This window comes from Scaptodrosophila lebanonensis, unplaced genomic scaffold (assembly GCF_003285725.1).
Source record: "Scaptodrosophila lebanonensis strain 11010-0011.00,11010-0021.00 unplaced genomic scaffold, SlebRS2 tig00000001-arrow-pilon, whole genome shotgun sequence".
NCBI classification, from domain to species: Eukaryota; Metazoa; Arthropoda; class Insecta; order Diptera; family Drosophilidae; genus Scaptodrosophila; species Scaptodrosophila lebanonensis.
Genome location: NW_022060529.1, coordinates 16,115,279 through 16,140,181, shown reverse-complemented (window position 1 = coordinate 16,140,181; position 24,903 = coordinate 16,115,279). Strand labels below are relative to the sequence as shown.

The following is a 24,903-nucleotide window of genomic DNA, read 5'->3' as shown; positions in this document are numbered from 1 at the left end:
ATCTATAACCAAGTATGATTGGTAGTATTTATAATAACTTTTATTTATCATATTTATTTTTGTTTTTCATTTTTAAATACTTGTCCGTAATTCTTCGAATTATATTTGTTTATTTATTTTTTTCTTTCTGCTGTTTATTTATAATTCTTGCATTTAAAAACCGCTGGAATGAAAGCTTCAAATGTTATATTGCGTATAAAAAATATAATTTTGAACAAGTTTTGTTGAAAACTCGTGAGCATATTAATACAAGTTTTACACTAGATGATTACGCCCTTACCCTCGATAAGGTTTTCATGCTCTTACTCTTCATTGATTTGTTTTTCACTCGATTGATTTCAAGCACATCTCATGGTCGCACATTCCTCATCGCCGGATTGTTTTCCTTTTTGCCATTACTCTTTGGCATATTGAAAAATAAACAACTGTGATGGAAATAAAGCAGCATATCTGGCATATTCCTCACAGCCAGCAGCAACATAGCACAGCACAAACAAATCAGCCATTAAACTGTCCCTCCTCCTTCCATAGACTAATCGAGCGCATGCTTCCATTTCGTTGTTTGCTTAGATTTGCGCATTGTTTAGTTTACTGTTAGCTTCAGAAAAAAACAAAAGAAAACACAATTTCTGAATAATATTTGAAAAATTTTCCAACGCTCAGCGCGTTCATTGAACTGCACAACCTCTATAGACGAATGTTATGGTCGCTCCGGCAAAATCATCGCCTAAAAATGGCAACAACATACGAGCTTATATAGTATATATATTTTTTTTATGCGCAGCTCAGCGGTATCATAAAATACAGTAAAACACGACAAAGAGTTTAACGCTAAAATGCAAAATGTGTTGCCAGCAAACCTTTGCCCAAATCAAAATACATTTAGAAATGAATCATACGCCGTGTGGCCAAACACCTGGTCGTAAAATGAAAATGCAGGTGGAAGAAGCGACTACAATAAAAAGCATTCATGCTTTACTTTTCACTGTCGCTGTAGCTGATTTTGCAGTCAGAACATGAAATTGTCGAGCACGTTGGCTAAAAGCGGGCAAAAGTAAATGTAATGCGGGCATAAAGCGCATTAAAACAGCCAGCAAGGGTGACAAGGTGACAAGCCCGAGATGTGTGGGCGGGACGTGAAGAGAAACTTTAATTTATGCACATTAATTCGCGTCATGCCATAAACAAAAACTAAACTACTTGAATCTTTGTTTTTTTTTTAACTACACTTGTCGCCTGACATCTTAGTTTCCCTTGTTGTTGCTGTTTCTGTGACTATTCTACATTCTTTAGCTGTTGTTGTTGTTGTTGTTATTGTTTGTTGCTGTAGCAGACAACCCCTTTAAATGTTTGCACGGTACGCTCAAAACTTTGTGAGGTGTCACATGACGCACTCGACCAAAACAAATTAGTTTAGCACAAAATGCAAAATGTTTCTGAGTAGTGTGTGCAGGTATGTGACTGACTTAATGAGGGCTGTGGTGCAGGGGAGGCAGCATCCAAGTGGGTGTGGTTGGCTTATGTACGTATGTATGTACTATATACTCGTATGATGAAGATTGTCCAAAGCTCATGCATTTATGCAAGGGTAGGCCAACGAGTTGAAAGGTGACTGAACACCTGCGACAGCAGCAGCAGCAACAACGACAGCTACGTGAGCGCCAAGGCAGCGACATTGTGTCAGCACTTGAGCATTTGACATACATGCTTTGTTGGCAGCACTCACACACACACAGCCAACGCCGCAATGTATGCAACACATTTGTGCACACACTTGACTCAAATTAAGTTTCTTTCCCAGCTTGCCTTTCCCTGCTAGCGCACTGCCACCGTTGTTGTTACTGGTATTATTACTCTTGGTCAGCAGTGTTGGTCGTAAATTTTCATTATTGCATTGTAAAAATGTTGGTGTCCATTTTTCAGCAGCACCACAGCAGCTCATCAAACAGTCATCACAACTTCTCAAGGTTGTTGCAAGGTTTTTAAAATGAATGTAGGCTTGGAAGAGTTTCCTACTCTGAATACCTAGTGTTGTTGTTTGTGTATATGTGTGTGTGCTGTTGCCGCTTCATATAAAATAGCTCATGCATAAACAAGTTCGTTAAAAATTTAGGCAGCTACAACAATAATAATGGCAACATCCAGCTACTTATGCATAGGTTGTCGTCATCGTTGTGTGGAGCTCGAGGCCATTTGCTGCAGCCGCATGATAAACTTTTATTCTGATAACTAATGTCAGGTGCAAGTGGGCGTAAAAAGAACAGCGGACAGAAATACAAACACACACACACACACGCACACCCATACACACGTATGTATACATATACACAGAGCCTAGTACGTGATTTGCTTGTGTTATGACATGAGCTCTACCTGTGGCTCCATAACAAATGTTGCCATCATCTCAGAGAGACCTTCGACTCGTTGTCGCTCCTAATGGAATTGGACTAAGTAGAAGCTAACTAACAACCGTCCATTTCTTTACCGTTCCCCAACGTTGCACATTGGTTGTCAACCTACATATATATACATGAATAAATAATTGTATATATTTGTATTTCTTGTGTTTTATTTCTATAAATATAATGATAATAACATCAGAATTTTAAAATGAAATACACAAGAGAAAAAGTATTATTTTCATTTTAAACAAGAAAGGAATGCTAAAGTCGAGCAGGCTCAACTCTTAAATACCCTGTACCACCCCACAAAAAAGTAATTAAATTAATTAATTAATTAAATTTAATTAATTAACTAAATTAATTTAATTAATTAACTAAATTAATTTAATTAATTAACTAAATTAAATATAAAATATTCCATGCATGCATACATACATTTACATTTACATCAGAATCGTGCCTTATGCGTGTTTGTGTACTTGTACATATGTATGTATGTGTGCATTGGGCCTGGTTATATGGCTATAACTTTCTTTCCGATCATTCTATCATAATGAGACTTGGTATACGGTTATATAATAACTAACCTAATGTGACTACCAAATTTTAGTTCAAAATTCCAAGAATTACGGGAGGTATAGAAAATCGTTAATAGGGGGGGAGTGGGGGGGTGGATCAGAAAAAATGAACAAACTCGTCCTTTCTCGGTCTCAGGAGAATCTGTATACCAAGTTTGATTATTCTAGCTCTTATACTTTCGGAGATCCTTGCGTTCATACAGACAGACAGACGGACAGACAGACGGACAGACAGACGGACAGACGGACAGACGGACATGGCTATATCGACTCGGCTTGTCATGCTGATCAAGAATATATATACTTTGTGGGGTCTACCAAGCCTCCTTCTGTGTGTTCCATGTGCACTCGCACAAAACTAATATACCCTTGTACCCTTTGGGTACAGGGTATAAAAAGCATATGCACAGATCTATGACTGTTCTTTGTAAGATTTCGTTTTTTTATATTTTGCGAATATGTATAATTGCCACTATTAGAAGTTTTTGAAAAATAGAACTCGCATTTAATTGGTACTTATGTTTCTTTGAAAAACCTTCGATACCCCCAAAAAATATATATGTATCTATATATTTGAATTACTCACGGTAGAAACAATAATTAATAATACACTACTTTTCGATTTTGCTGTGTATGCCGGTATTTAGGAAAAAGTTTATCTCCTAATTTAAAAGACAAAAGACTACAAATGCATTTCTTTTTCTTTTTGACACATTTAAACAAAACAAATTTGCTAACAGGATGTGCTTTTAAAAGGAAACAATTAATTGAATCAATTTGGTGAATCAAATTTTGATTTCCTATATTGTTAATTTAAAAATTAATATTTTGTCACTTTTTATTGATACCGATTTCCTAAGCCAATCATACGTTTCCTTTGTTTTATCCGCACAGGAGGACTTTTCCCTTTTACAAAAAAAAAAAAAAATTAAATAATTGTCGATGTGTGCACCTTGAACCAGTGTATATCGCTTAGAAACCAATAAAACTTTTTCGTTTGCTCTACAATAAAATTTGCATACTTTCTTGCCATTTTATGGAACGGTCGGACGTCTGTCTGGCCGTACTAATACCTTGACATAGCGTCTAATACACATTTCAGGCCTTGTTTGAAAACTAATTTGAATATAAATGATTTCGTATTTTCAATTAGCATTTCATTTTGGGGCTGCTCACGTATTATGTGACCGGTTGACCGGCCTAACATTCGTTAACCTCTGTTGGCACCCACGCTCGGATTACAAAATGGTGAAATGGTTAAGTGGCCGGCCAGTGGATTGGCTGCCTTAAATACTGGCTGACTGACTGACTGACTTACTGGGGCGGCTGGCAGACATTTGAGCGCCAATTAACATTGACAAACAAAACGCAGTCGCAGCGCTCAAAGCCAAAGCCCTTCAAGTGTTTAGTTAATGTCTCTCAACAGTCTAACGTCCCGCCAGCCCTGCCTCTCTCTAATTAGCGCTGAGTATGCCCAGAAGCTTGCACTTCAGTTTCAGCTTTGACTTTTATTTTTATTGAAATTTATGGGCAAAGCTCGAGAAATAAAATTAAAGCGCAAATTTTGAACCAGTTGACCGTTGCGATAAACTAAGATAAATGCGAGACCCACACAAACATTGTTGACAGAGCGCGTGCTATATTCAAAAGATGTGGACAACGCGACAAAGGAGGGAATTATGCTAGAACTATGGAAGGGGTTATTGCTCTGTTGGCTGTTCCAGAATATTTCAATTATGCGCCACTTAAAGCTGTTTATACTCTGTACATGAAATGTACAAGAGTATATTAGGTTTGCGGGAGCTGAAAAATGTAACAGGCAGAAGGAGGCGTGGCAGACCCCACAAAGTATATATATTCTTGATCAGCATGACGAGACGAGTCGATCTAGCCCTGTCTGTCTGTCTGTCCGTCTGTCCGTCCGTATGAACACCTGGATCTCAGAGACTATAAGAGATAGAGACACCAAATTTTGCACGAAGATGCGTTATGTGTGTATTCTATACGAGTTTGTTTTATTTTTTTGATTTTCCCCCCCACTTCCCCCCTATGGGGGTTTTCCCGATTTTCCATTCGTATAATCGCCTATATCTCGGAGACTATAAGACCTAGGAACACCAAATTTTAGTCCCAGATGCCTTATGTGAATACGCAGAAAATGTATATTTTGGAATTCCCCTCCCTCCCCCCTCTACCCCGCAAATCGTAACTCCCGTAATTCTTGGAATTTCGAACTAAAATTTTGGAAATACCCCCAGTTAGTTATTATGTGTCCGTATGCCAAATTTCATTATGATAGACCGATTTAACAAGAAGTTATAGCCATAAATATATTTGCTGATGCAGCGCTGCTGCAGCGCTGCTCAAGCGCTGCCCGCGGCTATTGTTGATGTTGCTGTTTGGTTGACTGCGAAAATGCTTACACAGACACGAATTGATGCGCATAGGCATACATACACTCACACAGACGCAATTGCTATGTAAATGTTCAATTATACACCCTTTACGTGAGTTCGAATACCGAGAGAGGTAAAATCGATCACATTTTTTTTTTATTTTCTTAATTTTTTATTTTCTATAATTATTGTAAACATATGTACAGAGTATTTCAAAGTCGGGACACCCGACTTTAGCTTTTTTACTTGTTTTCCAAAGGGTTTGTTTACCTTCAAGACTCAAATAATTGAATGAAACTCGTAACTAAAATAAAATGGTTCTATTTCTAACAATTATTTATTTAATTTTGATGAATAATAGTAAACCACTTGCTTACTAATTGTGGCAAGAGTTAGTGTTCGACAAAATAAAAATAAATTGTGGCATCCAAGACGCCAAGACTGTGGTAATAAATAATATTGGCTGATTAGTAAACTGTAAGTTTTCGTATTTGAAATTCACTTGAAAATGCTTTCTTCAAATTAATTACACTTGTCAACATGAATCAAATATCGAAAAAGAATGGGTTGGAAGATAAAACATTTGTACATATTTAAAGAAAATAGTCTAAGACTAGACCCGTTTACCCTTTCAACTGCATGCAACACTGAATTTTCAATACCATTACAAACAATAGAAGCTTTTACAAAATCAAGAAATACATTAGCTTTTTATTTCCAACATTATTCGTTTTTATTTGCTTAAAAGTTGAGTGCTGTTTTGTTTCGGAGCTGTAAGAGTTGTTGATATAAAAAAATCACTATTATTAGAATATGCCGTACAAAAAAAAAAGTACTGAGAAATGAAAAGAAAACTGCAACAGTGCTCCCCGTGCTCTTACAATAATACAGCAAACAAAATAAAACAAAAAGTAGCAAAGATACCAAGAAAGACCGAAACGAAATGCTTGCGGTGCTTATCGAGCGTTGAACAGTTGGTCAACATGCGGTGCTATATAGTATGCTTGTGTATGTGTGTGTGTGTGTAGATGTATCGGAGGAAACGGCAGTGGCAAGAGCATGGGACAGTAAAGCGCTTTAAGTAGCTGTAAAGTAGTTTGTTTAAACTGGCACAGCGCCGGCTCAGGGGCAAAGAAGAGTTCTTACCCAGCACAGAGAATGGAGCAGAATGGTGCTGAGCAGGTGTGGGGAGGGGAGAGGAGAATGCGAATTGTGTGACACATAAATACTAAACAAACCGTAAATGAGCTTTCCGTGCAAGCAGTTATTAAGGTGGAAAAAGAAAAATGTTTAATAACTGAAATGCAGCGACAATGTCTGTCTCTTCAGACCAGCACACACAGTAAGTCGTAGCGGCCAGGGAGGGCAAAAGGTTGGGTGCACGCCTGTCCTCAGCTTGAAGACTGAAGGACACTGCAATCAGAGCAAATGCAGTAGAAGATGCGAACTAGCAACTAGCTGAAGTGCCTTTAAGCTGTGGGTGGCCGTTTGGTTGGTTGCTCTTTGCGGCAGTCAGGCCGCAATTTATAACATTTTCAGCTTGCAACTTAATTAAATTGAATAACTTGACAACAAAGAGAACGAGCAAAAGCGAATTGCGAAGAATATATGTACTTGTATGTGTATATGTGTTTTGTGGTGGCAAGAAGAGGCAACATATACATACGAGTATATTTATGTGTGTGTGTGTGTATACGAGTACCAAGGCGGCCGGCAAGAGTTCGCTAAGCCATGGCTAAGCTGTGGCAGCTTTCTCATGTCGCCTGACGCAAAACGATGGCCATTAAAATAAACGACCCGGCCAAAGCGCGTGAACGTGCCGAGTGCAAAGCCCCCCACCCCCCTCACATATACACACACACAGCCGCATCAACTCTCCAAATCCAATGCCGTTAACAGACAAATAAAGGAACAATATGTGGCGCTATGCGAGTATCTTTCTGATGCAGCTGGTCTCACATGCAAATAATAACAATAATGAGCCTAATAAATGCTTGTCCAGTCGAACAGCGGCCACACATGTTTCCAGGCAGCATGTAACTGCAATTGGATAGGTAATGTGCTACGCGACAATTATCCAGTGCATGACAACATAAAAATCTATATATTCAACACATATGCATTCGAGTATACACTTGTAGAGGTGTGTGTTGCATTGTTAGGTGTGCAGGTCGTTGGCTTCTGATAATGAGCGCGTCAAATAAACGCAGACTTATGAGCGATGCCATGGAAAAGATAGAGCCACGACTACACTCAAACAAAATTACTTTTTTATATTCCATTAGATGTATCTTGAGCAACAATAGGGCTCTAAATATTAAAGCTTTTTCTTTGCTTGGTTTCAAAAAAGACTTTAACAAAAATGTCTTTCCAATTTATCCAAATAAAGCACTCGTTTTGATGCGATTGTCTCTTTTACCACGAAATGTCATAAGTAAATCAACTTATTCGTTTAAAGACGAACTAATTATATAAAACTGTACAAAAGATGAATTACAGATGCATTCCTTGACATGTATAGATGATGTCTTAATGCATATTACAGAAAATGTATGAGTTAATTTAGCATATGGGGATATAAAAAGTTAAAGAAGAACTAATAAAAACATGCAACAATGATAACAGATTTCAAGTTGCATCTGCAGACAAAGTTCTTGGAAAAGCAAAGCAGAAATTTAATTATCGACAACTTTTCGCTTTTGTCTTCTTATTTGTATTTCAACAAATTGCGAGTTAGACAAGCAATCGTAATTATTTGGGGAACTCTATCGTTGAACGAACGTGCCTGTAATGCTCCTTTCTTTATTCAAATTTTTCTTAAGTGTATTGTGCTGAGCTCAACACATTTTATTTCCTGTCATCCCTTTGTTCCTGATGCGCCTTTGTTGTCTGCAGAGCATTTTCCCCCTTGCTTTGTCTTTGCTCCTGCGTTGCTTTTTTCTTCTGCCATATTAAACCGTTTTATCTGGCGACTCCACCATTATGAATATTATCACATGCTGCCGGAAGCAAAGCTGGGCATTGCCCGACGGTCGTGGCTAGGTCTGGGTCTGGGTCGTCTGCGGTGCCACATTGTTTGTTGACGGTTCGTTCCCTCCAGACCCTCCAGACCGCCAGCCTCTGTAGCCCTCATTTTATCCTTATTGGCATATTTAATTTTAATTTTGCGGTTGCTTATAGAATGTTGTTGGTGATAAAAATTAATTTTTTTCGCACTTGCCCGTCAGCTTGAAACAAAAGAGTGCGCATTCACACCCTGAAGTTGTTGTAGTTAAATGCTTTTAATTATTTGTAAATCTGTTTGTTTTTAGTTATTTGTGCATATTTTATTGCTTTAAGTGGAAAATTAAATTTAAATGCATGTGCCATAATAACAAGCTGAATACTCTTCCAGCGGATTGCGCACAATGGCCAAAGCCTAATGCTGGCAGCGATGTCGGTGTCAACATATTGATAACAGTTGAATTTTATTATCACAGCCGGCAGCAACTTTTTTCCAGCAGGTGCACTGCGTTGCCTTTGTGGGGCTCGCGCTCTTTTCATTTTTCACACGAATAAACAATTTGAAAAGCTGACATAATACCCGCATAGCCGATGGCAGACCAATTTACAAATATTTGAATGGTATAAGCGAGTAGTTGTGGAAAAAGTTTTGTGTAGCACAACAAAGCCCTGTTTCAGGCTATGTCATTTGTAGCTTCAATACGGCTGTTATAATATTTAACAAGCGGCATACTTATTATTGATGTAGGAGATTTTTCATTTTCATTTTTCAATCATTGCATTGCATGATTCATAAGTAAATATAATAAAATATACACAATATTTCAGTTGGACAATATTCAACTGTGAAACAATTGTCAGCGCAATTTTAGATATATTTTAAAGCTAAATGTTGATACTTATTTAAAAAAAAAGATAACAGAAGATGGTCAAGACAGTAACACTATTCAATCGCAAAAATGACTGCAAAACAGAGGTTGGGAGAATTTAATTTTAACTAAAATTTGTGAAATCAATTTTCTGGCAATATAATACAAAGCTATAACAATAGGGATAAAGCTAGCTGAAGTGTATGCACAATTTGGTTTTTGAACTTCCCCCTCCCTCTTAGCTCTTTCTTTAACTTATCCACCTTATTTAGGGTTTTCTGAATCCGTAACAGTAAGGGAACTTTTTTGTGTTGTTTTTTTTTTCCATTACCCTTTCTCTTTGCTGCCGGTACGACCAATTTTATTAATTTTAATTGCCATGTCATCCCAACCGTTGGCGGGAAAAGTTCGTCAAGATGCCGACCCCGAGACCGACGCCGACGAGGTCCATATGGTTTGCCCTTTGTACATGACATGCAACTCAAAGAAAGCTGAGCTGGTATCGCATGACTGGCAACTGAGGAATATAAGAAAATAAAGGAATTTTGGGTGCCTGCACCTTCGATTGACCTTGTAGTATTATACAAATATTCTGTGTAGTTCTGGTGCATGTAATTAATCATCGAAAATCTGATTCACATAAGCACTTAAATGGGCTTTTATTAAACATGTGGGCAAAAAGTTCATCCAATGCCAACGTAAACTATCTGCACTAACGAAATGTCATTTAATTCAATGTCGGCTTAAATTTTTAATAGTTTTCACCAAATTAAATGACAGTAATGCGCACGAAACGCAGATCTCGCGCACAGAAACTCACACACGTACGCAGACCAGCTGGCAGAGAGTCATGCAATTTTGTCACTTTAAATAAATTTCAGTTGGCGATTTCTCAAATTAAATTAGGTGCACACACCAAACGAAATTGTGCGCTAACTTCGTTCACTTCAAACCATATGAAAAGCAGGTAGCTGGTACTTTTGTTAATTGGATTTCATATTACCAACAGATTCTCATTTCCCACTTCCCCCTCTGGCCATATGCCCAGTGGTTGGGTCGCTCAGGGTGTGATGGAGCTTTTGTTTTCAACGCTCTCATGCGATATCGACGTAAAATGAACAAACTGCACTCGATATGGCGCGTAAATAATTTTTCACTTAACGCATGCAATTAGCAAACAATGGCAGCGGTCAGCAACACCAAAAACAATATGAAATGTTAAACGCGCTGAATGTATTATGGAAATGTGGCCCAGCGGGCTGCAAAGGCAACCATCGCTACTGTTCAGGCCAGTTAAGCCAACCCTAGGCGAACCCTCTTTTGGGGTCAACATTAACGCTGTTGCAGCAGTCAACAGCCACCGCAAAACTTTGCTTGTAAACGTCTGTCTGCGTGTGTGTGTGTGTGTGTGTGTGTGTAAGGATCGCCTTTTCCACTGAAGCTGCTTGCATTGGCAGCCATATTGCTGTTGTTGTTTATTCATGCATATGCAAAGTCGGAAATTGTTACGATTATACACCGGACACACACAGGAAACGGCGCAGCAGCAGCCAACCCCGTCCAGTTCTATCCTCTCCATCTGGGCTTAAATACATTACGAAATGACGCATCACATCTGACCATCGCATGCATACTAGTGTATGTATACACGAGTAGAGTATGTTTGTATGTATCTCGGTAAATGTCTTGCGTCATAAACGTACAGCTTTCATCCTTGCGCTTATTTATCCTGATCATCACCAACAGCGCTGGGATTGGTCTCGTGTTCAACACTTGGGTCCCATCACACACAAAGTCTGCATTAAGAAGCAATTTGTTGACATTGCACCGGCGCACTTAATGAAATTTACACAATTTATAATCCTGTTATATATTGCATTTATTAACAATATTTTTATTTTTAATACCTACATACATGCATAATTAATTGCAAGCACTTTACGCAACACATGGCGGATACGTTATTCCGCCATCAATGTGTTTGCCTGTGTATAGGTATTAAATGTGTTTTTAATTTATTATTACTTAATGGCAGAGATAAATGACAGACACACATCGTTAAGCACAAGTAAACACAACTCCTATCAAAAACGAATATTCAAATTAAAAAATAGCTTGGAAAGAGAAAATGGGTTTCTTATTCGTCACTGTAATAAATAAATGTGCAACAAAATATTTTCGCATTAAACATAAATTGTTTTCAAAGATAATTTTTAATTGAAATGCACATGAGTCGAGCTTCATGTTCATAAATAATTTGCAATAAGATTGCAATAAATTTTCCTTAGCTACCAATTTGTTATATCCTGTCACTCGAACTACACTAAAACAAGAGAGAACGCTACAGTCGAGCAAGCCCGACAGTGTAATACCCTGTACCCAGGTAAACTTCCGTCACTGAGTTATATGCGCCCATAGCAGCAACAAAAAGAGGAAGAAGAAGAGCGAACTTGTTGCTGCAGTTTGTGGGGGTTGTACTGGCGAGAATTTGTTTCGCTAATAACTTATCTTAGAATTGACCGAATTGAATAAAATTTTGTACAACAGTAGACAATTATATATAAATTATGTGTGCAAAGTTTGGTTTAGGTAGCAATTGAAATGTGGACGCTATTGACGAAATTCTGTAGCGGGGGAAGGGGGGGAAAATTAAAAAAAAAAAAATAAACTCGTCCTTACTCGGACCTAGGAGAATCTGGATGCCAACTTTGGTTATTCTAGCTTTTATAGTTTCTGAGATCCTCGCGTTCATCCAGACGGACGGACAGACGGACAGACGGACAGACGGACGGACATGTCTAGATCGATTTCTCTCGTCATGCTGATCAAGAATATATATACTTTATGGGGTCGGAGATGCTTCCTTCTGTATGTTACATACTTTGCACTAACCTAATATACCCTTTTTACCCTACGGGTACAGGGTATAATGAGATAAATATCACTGAAAGCTGAAATGAGTGATGGCTATTGCCATACCCTTCTATTAACTACTACTGAAAACATGAGCTCATTGCTAAGAGACAGCTTTTGTTTTCGAATTTTCAGACAATATAATATGAATTTTATAGATGGTAATAGTTTCCTTAGGTGGTATCCTTACTATCCAAAGTAAAGTGCCGTCGTTTTCTGGCTATGCTCCTCTTTCGCAATATTAGCTGGGCAACAAATTTTGAAATTCTTCATGTGTACATCAAACATAATCGGATACAACAGTTATGTTTAAATGTAAATGGCTAAAATATGAATATTGTTGATAAACATTAGATATAGTAAATAATAAAGTATATAATAATATAATAATAAAGTATATATATATACTATATGTATATATAAATATATAACGTAATCTAATATCATTCAAAACATTGAAATCAATTACTACTCCATTTTCTTTACATTTTATTTTGTTCTTTATTTATTTTTAAGGGCACTTCCCCATTTTATTTATTTTTTGTTATTAAAATTAATGCTAAACTTTACATTCGTCTTGAAAATGCCCCTTAGCTTTATCTTCTTATTACTATTTATAATGTGTGTGGAAATTCCACTCTTTGTACAACTTCTCTTTCTTCTGGTCATTTAATTGGTGAATGCATTCTATACAAATATTTTATGGCAATTGCAATAACTTAAGTTTGCCTGTCGGAACACTTTCAAAAGACACAAATCAATTCGTAACAACAACAATAAGATTGAGAGTCAAAGCATTGTAAATCAAATACTTAACTACTAATGACGTATAACGGCCAAATAGTTGAAATTGAACCAAAAAATAAGTCATTAAAAAGTTTGCCGTGACTTTTGCAGTTGCAGCGCAAAGCGCAAATATGAAACTTCAACTTCAACTTGGGAAAGCACAGGGCATAAAAACTAACTGAAAGGATGGTCGGGATGGCGGGAAGGGCATGCATTGGATTATGATGCAAGCCTGTGCTTATTTGCATGCTTGCTGCTGAATCGTTGGATGGCTGGCTCACTGGCTGGCTCACTGGCTGGCTGACTGGCTGGATGGCTTAAGGAAGACGTTGGCTCTGGCGCAGCTCATTAAAAATTTGTTGATGCTGCATATCTTGAGCTTTGCTTTCCTTGCCTTGCATGCTAGCAGGATGTGCATCGCCCGCTTCCTGCCAGCTGCTGTTCGGCATCCCTGCAGAGCAAGAGGTTGCACGTAAAAGAGATGGGGTGTGGCTTGGGGTGTGGCGCCCAAATGCAACTTCTCAACTGCTGAGCTGCCGTTTTACGGTGCACGTAAACGGACTACTCATGGCACAAAACTTGTCTAGTAAAAATCACGCATAATTTATTTACCATAAACAAGAAGCTGACGACAGACAGATTTTGTAACTCGACTCCTTTGTAGTTTGTGGCCTGTCACCATGATGAAAAGATCCGCCGAGCGGTGGAGATTTTTCCACATCCAACTCTGACTGTTGACCGTGCATGTAAATTACGCATACGTCATGTTGGCAACAACAATTGCAAATGTGCATCGAACAGCATTAAAGCATGGCAAGAAAGAATGTGTGTAGAAAATAGCAAACGAGCACAAATCGCAGGCATTGATGGCGAACGTAAAGAAAGCCAGGAAACTAAGCCTGATTGAAGTGCAGCGTAATAAAAATCGCTTTATCTTCATTAAAGCGAGCAAGATATCAATGCACACACACACACACACACACGTATGCCCACAAACACAACAAACAGCAACACATGTAAGTTGAATAAAGCAAATGCTTAGAGGCAGAGAGAGAGAGAGAGAAGAAAGGGAGAGAAGGCTGGCCTGGTTGCTTGGTTGCCTTCCTGCCTGAATAATAAATGCAACGAACATCAAAATAAAAGGTTGCAACACAAAATGAAGAAGAAGATGACGAAAATGATGAGGGCGATGCAAAAGAAGCAGAAGAGAAGAGAACGGAAAATAAAGTACATGACGCAGGGATAAATGGTAGAATCATGTACACGTGCACACACACCCACACACACCCACACACACCCACACACACTCACTCGCACACTCACTCGCACACCTCAAGGATAAACAGCCAGGTAGGCAACGAGTGAAGCAGTGTCTAGGGCAGTATAGGGCAGGACAAGGCAGGGCAGGCAGTCAGAGCGGCCAAGTGGATACATTCATTGTTGTCACAGTGGTGGGTTCTGTTCAGTGTGTGTGTATGTGTGTGAGGGGGCAGGAGTGTGGGCCTGCATGGCAAATATGTTGCGCTTGCCTGAATCTGCCGACATCGAGCAACGCTTCAGTTGCTTCGCCTGTTTGGCTAACGAATATGTGGTGTGCAGGACTGCAGGCTTCAGTCTGCATGGCCAGATGGAAAGCTAAAGGGCACATTCAGCTTCAGCCTGTGCGACTGCTGATGTTGTTTTCGTTGCTATATAGTATAGTATTATTTCGCCGAAAGCGAACTGCTGCTGAGCTAGGACAATTTTTAAACTGCTTCTGCAGCTGCAGCCGCCAGAGCGGAAAGCCAATGGGTGGTTGGTTAAGTGAAATCCAGCGGGATGGGACACATCGTACGTAGCTACCGGCGTTATCATTATCGTTGTCGCCGCCCGCGATATTGAAAACAGCTAAAATCGACATACGAGAAATAATAGCTGATTAGCAAAAGAGGTGCTTTAAAAGCACATTATATACGAATATATTACCGATTCTTTTTAATATCAAATTTTCTCATAAAAAAGTAACAGCGGACTCTTACCGTCGCTTTATTTAGAATAGAATAAGCAACAGTGCATTTTTTATTTTATTATGCATTAAAATAAATTTGCTATATTTGCTCAACCAACAAGTAATACCAGCTTTTAATCCCACAAACTTAAAATTTTTTCAAAACTACAAATGTCATTTTTGTTCAAACAATCAATGTTTGTTCAATCAACAATGTAATCACTATTGATTTCGATTTCATTCTTTTTATCAAAAATAACACGAGTTGAATATGTAAAACTTTTAATACTTAACCCTATTAACTAACTATTTCAGTGGTGAATCAGAAATCTTCTCTTTATTTTATTTTGGTTTGCCCTTTTTTGAGTTCAAATGAAATTGTTTTAAACGTTTTTCAAATGTCTCTATAGCGCTTTGTCACTGAGTGAAAATGGAAAACAATTGAAATTAGAAATTAAAGCAATATTAGAAAACTAATAGAACACAGTGTAAGTTGTGGCATAATTTGGAACTGGCAGAGCTCAAGAACCTAACCGGAACTCCACAACGTGAGTTTCTTTCTGAGTAGACAATGGTTAGAAACACGCCGCAACCATCTTCACAGAATCAACATTAAAATTTCAAAGTTATCATAACATTTTTTATTGTCCAACCCTAGAAAGATCTTAAATAAAGATTAAGGATTGTAAAAACTAATAATAATAATAATTTGGGAGAAAATATTGATACGAATTTTGGCGCCACTTGCTGCTTCCAAGTGAAGTTTCTATTGAACCATCTTTAACAGGAATCGATAGCGGGAACAAGACTTAGTAACTATTCAATAAGTGGTAAGGGAATATCTGTATTTAACAAAAAAGATCGACTAACAAGAATTAGGAGAACACCTTACACGAACTTTTTAATTTATTTTTAATAAAGCAACACCGCGCTCGTCGCTATTTTATTCAGTGAGTTAGAGAGACGGTAATAAATACATTATTCGTTAAAGCGAGCATTTACAAACAATTAAATTTTAATATTAATCCATTGTAATTGGCCATCCTTCCAAACAACCTGCTGGATAAAACAAACTGAATTGTAAATAGAAAAGCTGATAATTATTTCAGCTTTGTTGGCCAGATTAAGCCAGAATTTTCCATTAGATCTTACAAATTTAGCTCATTCAATATGCACGAGCTCATCAGGCCGAGCAATGCGGCTGCCAATTTGGCCAACCAGTGCACACCGCTTTTGCATTACACATAATTGGAAATAAGAGTGAAATGAAGACACTTGCTGTTGCTGGCGCTGTCGCTGCGAATGATGATGCTGTCAAGGTCGCCAAATGTGGCACAGCTTTGGGGCACTTGCAATGCTCGCTCGACAAGCATTGCCTTGCCCACGCCATAGAGGTCGAATCCATTTAATTGACAATTGAAAGTAATTAGAGCAATGGCTGCAGCGCACGCGTCTCAGCGCGCCGTATGAGAAATTTTATAAAATGCGAGAGCCTGTCGCGCTAATGAAACGATGAGAAGAAAATCATTTCAGAAACTCATTGGAAATGCAATGAAAATGTCGATGCAGCCGTGCAGAAGGTAAAAGCAATGACCCATAAACTTGCAATTTCTATGTGAAAAAGTTGCCGCCGTCATCGTCAAGTGGTGCACGGGCTCTCAATGTCGTCGTCTGTGCGGCGCCAGGTACCCTTAAAACAAGCAGAAGAAGAGGAAGAAAAAGTAAAAATCAATTTTGGGGAATGCAACGCTGTGAAGGATGCAGCATTTTTAATGGACCCGCCTGATATTTGGCGGGCAGGTTGGTGGTGGGTAGACATGCGTTTTAATGATGCCTTCTCTACCTTTGATATTTTTTCCTATGCAAATTTTCATGCTGGATATGAAGGGCGGCAGAGTGGGGTGAAGGGGGTGACAAGGGGCTAGCTGCATATTTTACAATGGTTTTTCGCCATGCATTTTTATGTGCAAGTGCGCGCAAAATTTATTGAAAACGAAAATATTTGCATGAATGAATGTGAAAAACGATGAAAATTTGTGGAAAACCCATAGCGACCAGGTGCCACAAACGAGCGTTTGGGCTGCCGAGCATTTTCCACGTTTTACAAGCCAATGAACAACAATTGCTTTGTCTAACTGAAACAAAATGAAGAAAATTTGTTGGCCAACCGACATTTTTTGCATACTAAATCAATTCAGATTTCACTTAAAGTTCTCCCCTTCAAATTCTCCAATCTCTTGCAGGCAAAGCGCTTACAGAGCCTAGAGCTGGCCGCCATTAAAGTCATCAAACTGGAGCCATCCGATGATATACAGATCATACAGCAAGAGATTATAATGATGCGCGATTGCCGTCATCCCAATATAATTGCCTACTATGGCTCCTATCTGCGGCGCGATAAACTGTGGATCTGCATGGAGTATTGTGGCGGCGGCAGCTTACAGGACATCTATCAGGTGACAGGTCCTTTGAATGAGAAGCAAATTGCCTATATGTGCCGGGAAACACTGAAGGGTCTCGAATACTTGCACTCGATGGGCAAAATGCATCGTGACATCAAAGGTGCCAACATATTGTTAACTGAATATGGTGATGTGAAGTTGGCCGATTTCGGAGTGTCGGCGCAAATAACAGCAACGATCAACAAACGAAAGAGTTTTATTGGTGAGTCAAGTAATCTTTTTATGTAACCGTTATACCATTAATCGTTTTGTTATTCTCATTGTAAATGGGTGTATGACGATAAGATTATCGTTATATTAATATCATCTGCATTATTCGTATACCCTATGGCCGCATGCTTTATAAAATATCTTTAATAATACTTTAAGATGAACTTGTCTTGATGAACGAATGTACTTTTAAAATGGTTTCAGATGCATTATTTTTTTTTTGGTATCATTTAACAACATTGTTTTTCGATATTTTTAACAAAACAGTTGTTGCACTAAGTAAATATTAATATTAATTAATAACAGTTCAATCCGTTGCTCTTTATTAGAATATAAAGCTTGGCATTTAAGAGGATTCCTCAATTGTACATATTTATTATTGTTCGAAAACAATGTATGTACATACTCGTATTTCGAAGCAAAGTACAATCCAGAAGAAGAAGAAGAAGCGCAAACTACATGCTGCAGTTTGTGGGCGTAGTACTGGAGTCAAATATTTTCGCTAATAACAATTCTGAAAATTGACCGATGTGGACTAAATTGTAAAGTAAAGAAATTACGTATACGTAGACGTAAAGTTTAATAAATGTAGTTTTGGAATTAAATTTTAAAGTAAAGAAATTACGTAAACGTACACGTAAGGTTTTATGAATGTATTGTAGAAATTCTGTAGCGCGGGAAAGGGGAAAATCAAAACAAAAAAATTAAACATATAAAATTTGGTCGAAACGGGGTCAGTCGTTTTCGAAATCCAGGTGTGCATCCAGACGGATCGACTCGTATAAACTGGCTTATTATATCTGTGTTATTTTATTAGCCTGGAAACTCAAGCAAAATTAGGTCATTCTGCTTTTTCGCGAAGTCAAAAATATATTGACAAATCTATTAATATCGGTTGAATAATTTCGGAGTTTCTCTCACGCGAAACAGACTGCTCAAGTAACAAGCTAGGGCGATATACAAGTATACCTGAATGCACAGGACTATATAGTTCAGTAGTTCCCAATATGTGTAGGAGTTTCCCTTTTATTTTTGGTCACATTTTCATTTGCCTTCATTCAATCCATCATAAATACAGGGTGCGCCATCTTTTATGTCGGTATGTAAACATTGAATATCTTTGAAAATAAACAACCGATTTTCAAGTATGAGATATTTTTATTTAATTTGGTTCTGTACAATTTCTTCAGACTAATTTTTGAATACAACATCAATCAAGTCAATCGGTTCACTAATGACAAAGTTATTCAATATTTACATACCGACATAAAAGATGGCGCACCCTGTAAATGCTCTCGCTGAAATAAGTTTATTTTTTATGAAAACAAATTAATATCATAGTCATGAAGTACCTATACAAACATTACCATGCATGACCTTATAATTACGTTATGATTACGTCGCTATAAATTTGAAGTAGTTCGACCCAACTATAGACGAGGCGCAACGTCAGCTCTCAATATGTTAAAGTTTTAATGAAAAGTGTTTCGCTTTTGTTGCGTGTGCGTCTGGGTGTTGGTGTGGGTGCGGATGCGGGTGTGTGTACAATGTGTGTGTGTTTATGAAAATTTAATTAAAATTTGCCATGTGCATTAAACTTGTGCAAAGTTATGCCATGTCACATAAAAATATTTCAAATATTTTCTCACATATGGCAAACATCAAACAGCAACAACAGCTGTCGTCGCCCTTCCTTCTGACTTCTGATTTATGGGTCAACATCAAAATTTCGGCTGCCGTGCTACTCTTATTCTGACTTCGGCTAATTGAAATTGTGCGCGGCACACACTGCGAATACGCGATACGCGTCTCAGAGGCTCACGGGCAATTAGTTTTAAGCCACTTGTCGCAATTTTCACTTTATTTATTTATTTATTTATTTATTTATGTTATTTTTTGAATGGAATTTGCGCAACCCACTCCCACCAACAGCAACGATGGATGATTCGCGTCTATTCCCATTGTTATTGTTGGTGTTGGTGTTACTTGCCGTCTGTATTTGCTGTAAAAGTAACAAATGCGCCAGTATTTGGCCCGAGTTATGGGTTGCAGCTGCGCGTGTTGCGCGATTGCCGCTGGATTTATGCAAATTTAATAGAGCGTTTTTTATGGGTCTCGCATTCGGTGGAAATGGGTGAACTGAACGGCTGGGAAAACACAGGCGTTCGGATTATCGGACATTGCTAGCTTCAATATGATGCAGCGTGCGATATTAAATTTTTAGGTATTACTAGAAATTACATCAACAATCGAAAACAACCAAATAACAAATCAATCTGGAAACAGTGATTGATTAATTTCGTTTAGAATTCCATTTATTTGCTGCATAATTGCTTTCCTCCTTTGGATAACCTTTCCAATCTAAAGCTGATGAATTATTTGTGGGTTACCTGTATATACTTATTTTAGTCACAAAACTTGACTACGATATGTTTTAAATAAAAATGTCTTAATATTAATATTTTGAGCATTGTATAAATAAGGTTTGGCTTTCGAATAATTTTTATAATCTTAAAAAAAGTTCTCTTCTCATTTGGATAAGATTAACCAATACTGTGTTATTTGTATGTCCTTGTATGTCCTATGTAGATTCACAAAACCTGTGAAATGGTTCTCAGTTAGAATTGTCTGAATATAAATATTTCAACCATTATCTGACCAAGGCTTGGCTTTGAATTGATTGTATTTAACATACTTTTTAAAGAGGAAACAGTAACCTAAATATGTAATCCATGCCACAAAACAGTTGTAAGCAAACAATTTGTATAAATATATTCTTAACTTATTTATTTTAAAGCGAAGCATATTTCAAGTCTTTTTCTCTCTTTGTTTATCTCGTGACCAAGAGAGATTTATAAATGTATTTATTGCAATGCTAGTTTTTGAACAGAAAATCATGCATATTTTAACACTATAATGTCTCAACAATATGCGTATATTTAGTTAGAATTGCCAAGGAAACCCATTTGCAGAAAGTGAATATTCGTGTTTATGGTTCTTGTAATACACAAACCTAATAAAAGCCAAGGGCTTCAGCCGATTTGAAATTCTCAACTCTAAATACGCTTTGTCATGCCAAAAACATTTTCTGTAGCGGACGCACAAATGTGTTTTAGTGCGTGTTGATGCAGCAAGTTCTGTGAAATCGCTTCACAGAGCTCTTTCTTGCCACACAGCCTGCGCAGTGTAAGCTCAAGGACAGCCACAAGGCTGGCAGGATGCTGTTATAAATGCCTCTACCTGCCATAAACGCCCACGCATCAACTTATATAAAGTGTTTATTATTATATGTTTTCTTGCTGTTGTCCAGATACTAATACACAGACACACACACTTATATAAGTACACATAGAGAGATATAGAAGCTCTGTGCACTGACAGCATCCTGACAGCAACGCAATTGCTTCCCACGCTTTTAAACACTTACAAAACAGCTGTCAAAAATGACACACACAAAGATGTACACAGGAATTGCCAAGAAGTGGTGAGAGAAAAGCCTCCGGAAAAAACAAGGAAAATTAAATAACAGCAGTTGCCGCAGCCAAAATATAATAAAAATAATAACGCTCCTTATAACAAATAATAAAATGCTATTAAAATGCGGCAAGTGAACACAAAATGATGGGACTTGGGGTAGGAGCTTGAGTCGCGTTTTCAACATGGCAAGGCAAAAGAATTTTAAACAATTTAATTTAGGAAAAAAATATCAAATGCAGACATGTTGGCAACAAAAGTAACAAACAAGCAAACATGCAACAACAAAGAAAGAAAAATGAAATAAAAAATAGAAATGGACGGAACAGGTTGAGAGCATGGGTGTGTCCCGCCGGCTGTCTGAAAATGTGTCGAAACCGAGAGAGAGAGAGAGAGAGAGAGATCACCCGCTGACTGCTTTACGTCCAGTGGCTAGAGTGGCAGGTGGAACTAGAACGGACCGCTTGCTGTGTGTCGTCGCTCCTTCGTCTGCTTCTTCCACTTCCCTTTGTTGTCGGCAGACTCGAGCACAAAAGCAAATAATTTTTAAAAATGTCCCTTTTCAAGGCGAGCTGGCAGCCGCCAAGCCCTGCTCTGTTTGTTGGCCAGACCATGCTCAATGGGATTTGCCCTGCCCACAACTCAACCTACAAAAATTCACACACACACACACACAGACAGGATGTGTCTCTCTGTGTGCGCGTGTGTGTGTGTGTGCCAGTTCTGGCTGCTTATTTTTTAGCACTAATAGATTTCTGCTGCGCTAAGCTGCTTTACAAATCCCCACAAACAAAATGCCAATGCTACTACCAACTACTATACTTAGAGCACGCGGTTCAACACACACACACACACACACACACATACACACACACATACCCCGAATGTCTGAAAGATGATGAGGTTCTGGACGCGCGTGCAAAAGTAAACGCACTTTAAAATGTATATTGTGCCCGCCTTTAAAAAGACTCTGACAACGGGCGGCAGGCGCAATTTAAATGTAAATACCAACTTATCAGTCAAATGCCACGTACAAGAGCCCAGAAGTTAACGCAACTCAAAAAGCGCTCCTTCATCGTTTTAAAATGTTGAGCACAACTTGCAATCTGGCAAGGCGCAGACCAAGCCAACGATATGTACGTCGTAACTCATCAGAATGTCTTGTATGCGCTATATGATTTGCATGAATGCTACTACTATAAGGGCTTTAGCAAGTGCTCCGACTAATACAAGTTTCTTTAAAAAATTCCGAATGTGTTGTGAACGAAGAAAAGTGGTAATATCTGTAGAAAATCAAGCTATTCTAAGAGGTGGTCACATATGTAGATCTGTTTATTTTATAATTCCTATTTTTAGCTAACCTTTTTTAAATGCAATAATACGAGTATTTATATTCAAAGAAATCACTTTATATAAATTAAACCTTAGTGTAATTTATGAAGTCTTAAGATATTGAGATCTCTATAACCAAGGAGAGAGAAAAGTAGAATTCCTTTTTACAACCCCAGCAATAGTCTTCTTCAACAAACACATTTTACATTTTTAAACAAACTTTAAAATTTGTTTTTTGGCCAGGGCTTAAAGGAAAATTAAAGAAAGTAACCGAATCATGAAATTGTTAATTAGGGCAAAAAAAAATTTAATCGACGTGAAATTAAAGCTGAAATACTGATTTGAGAATATAAGTTGCATTTGACCCTCATCTAGCTCGTCTATTGTTAATGGAGAGAAAACTCGAGCCTTCAACTTTGGCGCTTGTGTTTCCCTTAAGATTCGTTTGAATTCTTTGGCATTTGAAAAATATAACCTGAAGAAAAATTGTATTCAAAAATTAGAATAGAAATGCTACAGAAGTATAATTAACTTACTATACTTAAACGCTTTACCTTCAGTGTAGCTTTTCTACCACATAAACATAATCTCGTTTCAGTCTAAACGGATCCAGAAAAAACGCCGCCTGTAAGTGTGCTACAGTTCTTTGCGGTGTCATGCGCAGACTGTGCCTGCTCGAGTGCCATCTAGAAGTGTTTTTTTTTATTCGGGAGGAGCGCTGCTTAAGTTTTTCATAAATCATATTTTGCGGCTTAACTGTGCCCGCTTAACTCTATCTCCCTCCCCCTCTTACAAGTATATGTGACTTAGCGCTTGCTTGCCTTTATTCACAATTAATTATTTAAAATGCCCACTTCGGCAAACTTGCACCCTTGTATGCCGCATTTAATTAAAAGCTGTGACCTTTAAGCCCAGTCGCTCTCCAACTCGGCTTTGCGGCTTGCAAAACTCTTTTGCGGCAGTTGGAGGGGCAGGGGAAGTAGAAGGAGAGAGTGGCAAACGGGCGCAGCTAATTAAGTTATGACAGCTGCGCGTGGACGCCTCAAACTGTGGCTCGTCATCAACATTTTGCCAGTCTCATTTGTCAGGTTATTAAAATGTTCATCAACTCGTTGGTCGCCATTGTCGACGTCGCAATTTCCATTGCCGTTGCCGTTGCCGTTGACAACTCTGCTCTGCCGCCCATAAAAAGGGGGCGTACATTTTATGTCGCCCAATAAAAGCGAACAAATGCGGGTCATTTGAGCTTTGGCATTAAATCCTTGACGCTTTCAGCTGATTTGCTTAATTTGCTGCGCATTGTGTAAACTTTGATTTGTAATGTAATTTTTGGTTTTTAGAGCGCACTTAATGTTAAGCTTAGTTTTTAATGTGAGAGGCCCCATAAAAAATCCATACATAAATTTGTGTTTTTATTGCCGCCCTCGGACGTTGAGTCCTCTGTTTATGTACGAGTAGACAATTCAATTTAAGCGCTAATTGTGATTTATGCTTCATATGCAGCAGTAAGGGCCATGGCAATTATTTGTGATTAATGTGCCCGCAATTTGTTTTGCCTGCTTTATGAAATTATTTTGCACAAAGTTCACTGTCCTACCAAGTAAGCAGATAGAGTCGACGTCGAAATAAAGAAGTAGAAGTAGAAGAAGGAGCTTTCTACACTTGGCGTGCTCAACTCTCAAGCGCCGCTACACTTAAGTGTGCTCTGTATATGAATAGTATGTGTAGTATGTACTATATCTGCACGTGTGTGTGTGTGTGTGTGTGTTAGAATGTGTGTTCATTTTTAAGCACTCACTGGGTGGCAGGGCTTGATGACATTTGTGAACTTTTGCTGCTTTGCCAACAATTAAGTGAGTTTTTTGAACCAAAAGTTGACATGTCAATAGTGGCACTTAGCAAATGAAATATGTGCAAATGGGTAGGCTGAGTCGCAAGGCGAGCAACCCGTGACAACGAAAAGGAGTGAAAGGGGCAGGGAACTCGCTCTTTGGAGCCGACTTCCAAGTTCTGAATGAGTAGAATGGCTGTAAGGCAAACTTTTCGTTTGAGCCGGTCTGAGCTTAGGCTGCACTATGGCCACATATTGTATACTTGTATGTGTGTATATGGTATCGTTATTTCAAAAGGGATTCTGACATGTTCGATTGAAAAAAAACTTTGGACACTTAAATATACATTTAAATATGTCAATGATAGGTGCAATTTTTTAAGCTTCCGACGGATACAGAATAATACGACTAATATACAAAATGTAAATAAATGGAAATGTATAATCAATATCTCAAAATACATCGAACTTAAAAGAGGGGAAGTTTTCAGGGTCGGCTGATTTCTTGCCAGGTTAAATATTAATTATTATTGATTGCTAATTTAAGCATGTTATTGACAAAATATCTAGATGATTGAAAATGGAAAAGTGTGCCTAGATATCCGAAGAGTAAAAAGATTATAATAGGTTTGTGCGAAGTAAACTTATCACACAAAGTTT

At 38.1% G+C, this 24,903-nt stretch overlaps 1 protein-coding gene across 1 annotated transcript in view; it reads left to right on the top strand.

The window, feature by feature from the left end:
• Window positions 1-24,903, top strand: part of LOC115629288 (mitogen-activated protein kinase kinase kinase kinase 5) — a 98,650-nt gene that overhangs the window by 50,677 nt on the left and 23,070 nt on the right. The window contains exon 3 of the mRNA XM_030525732.1: window positions 17,178-17,598. Within this exon, the coding sequence (XP_030381592.1) occupies window positions 17,178-17,598 (421 nt within the window). The remainder of the gene's footprint in view (window positions 1-17,177; window positions 17,599-24,903) is intronic.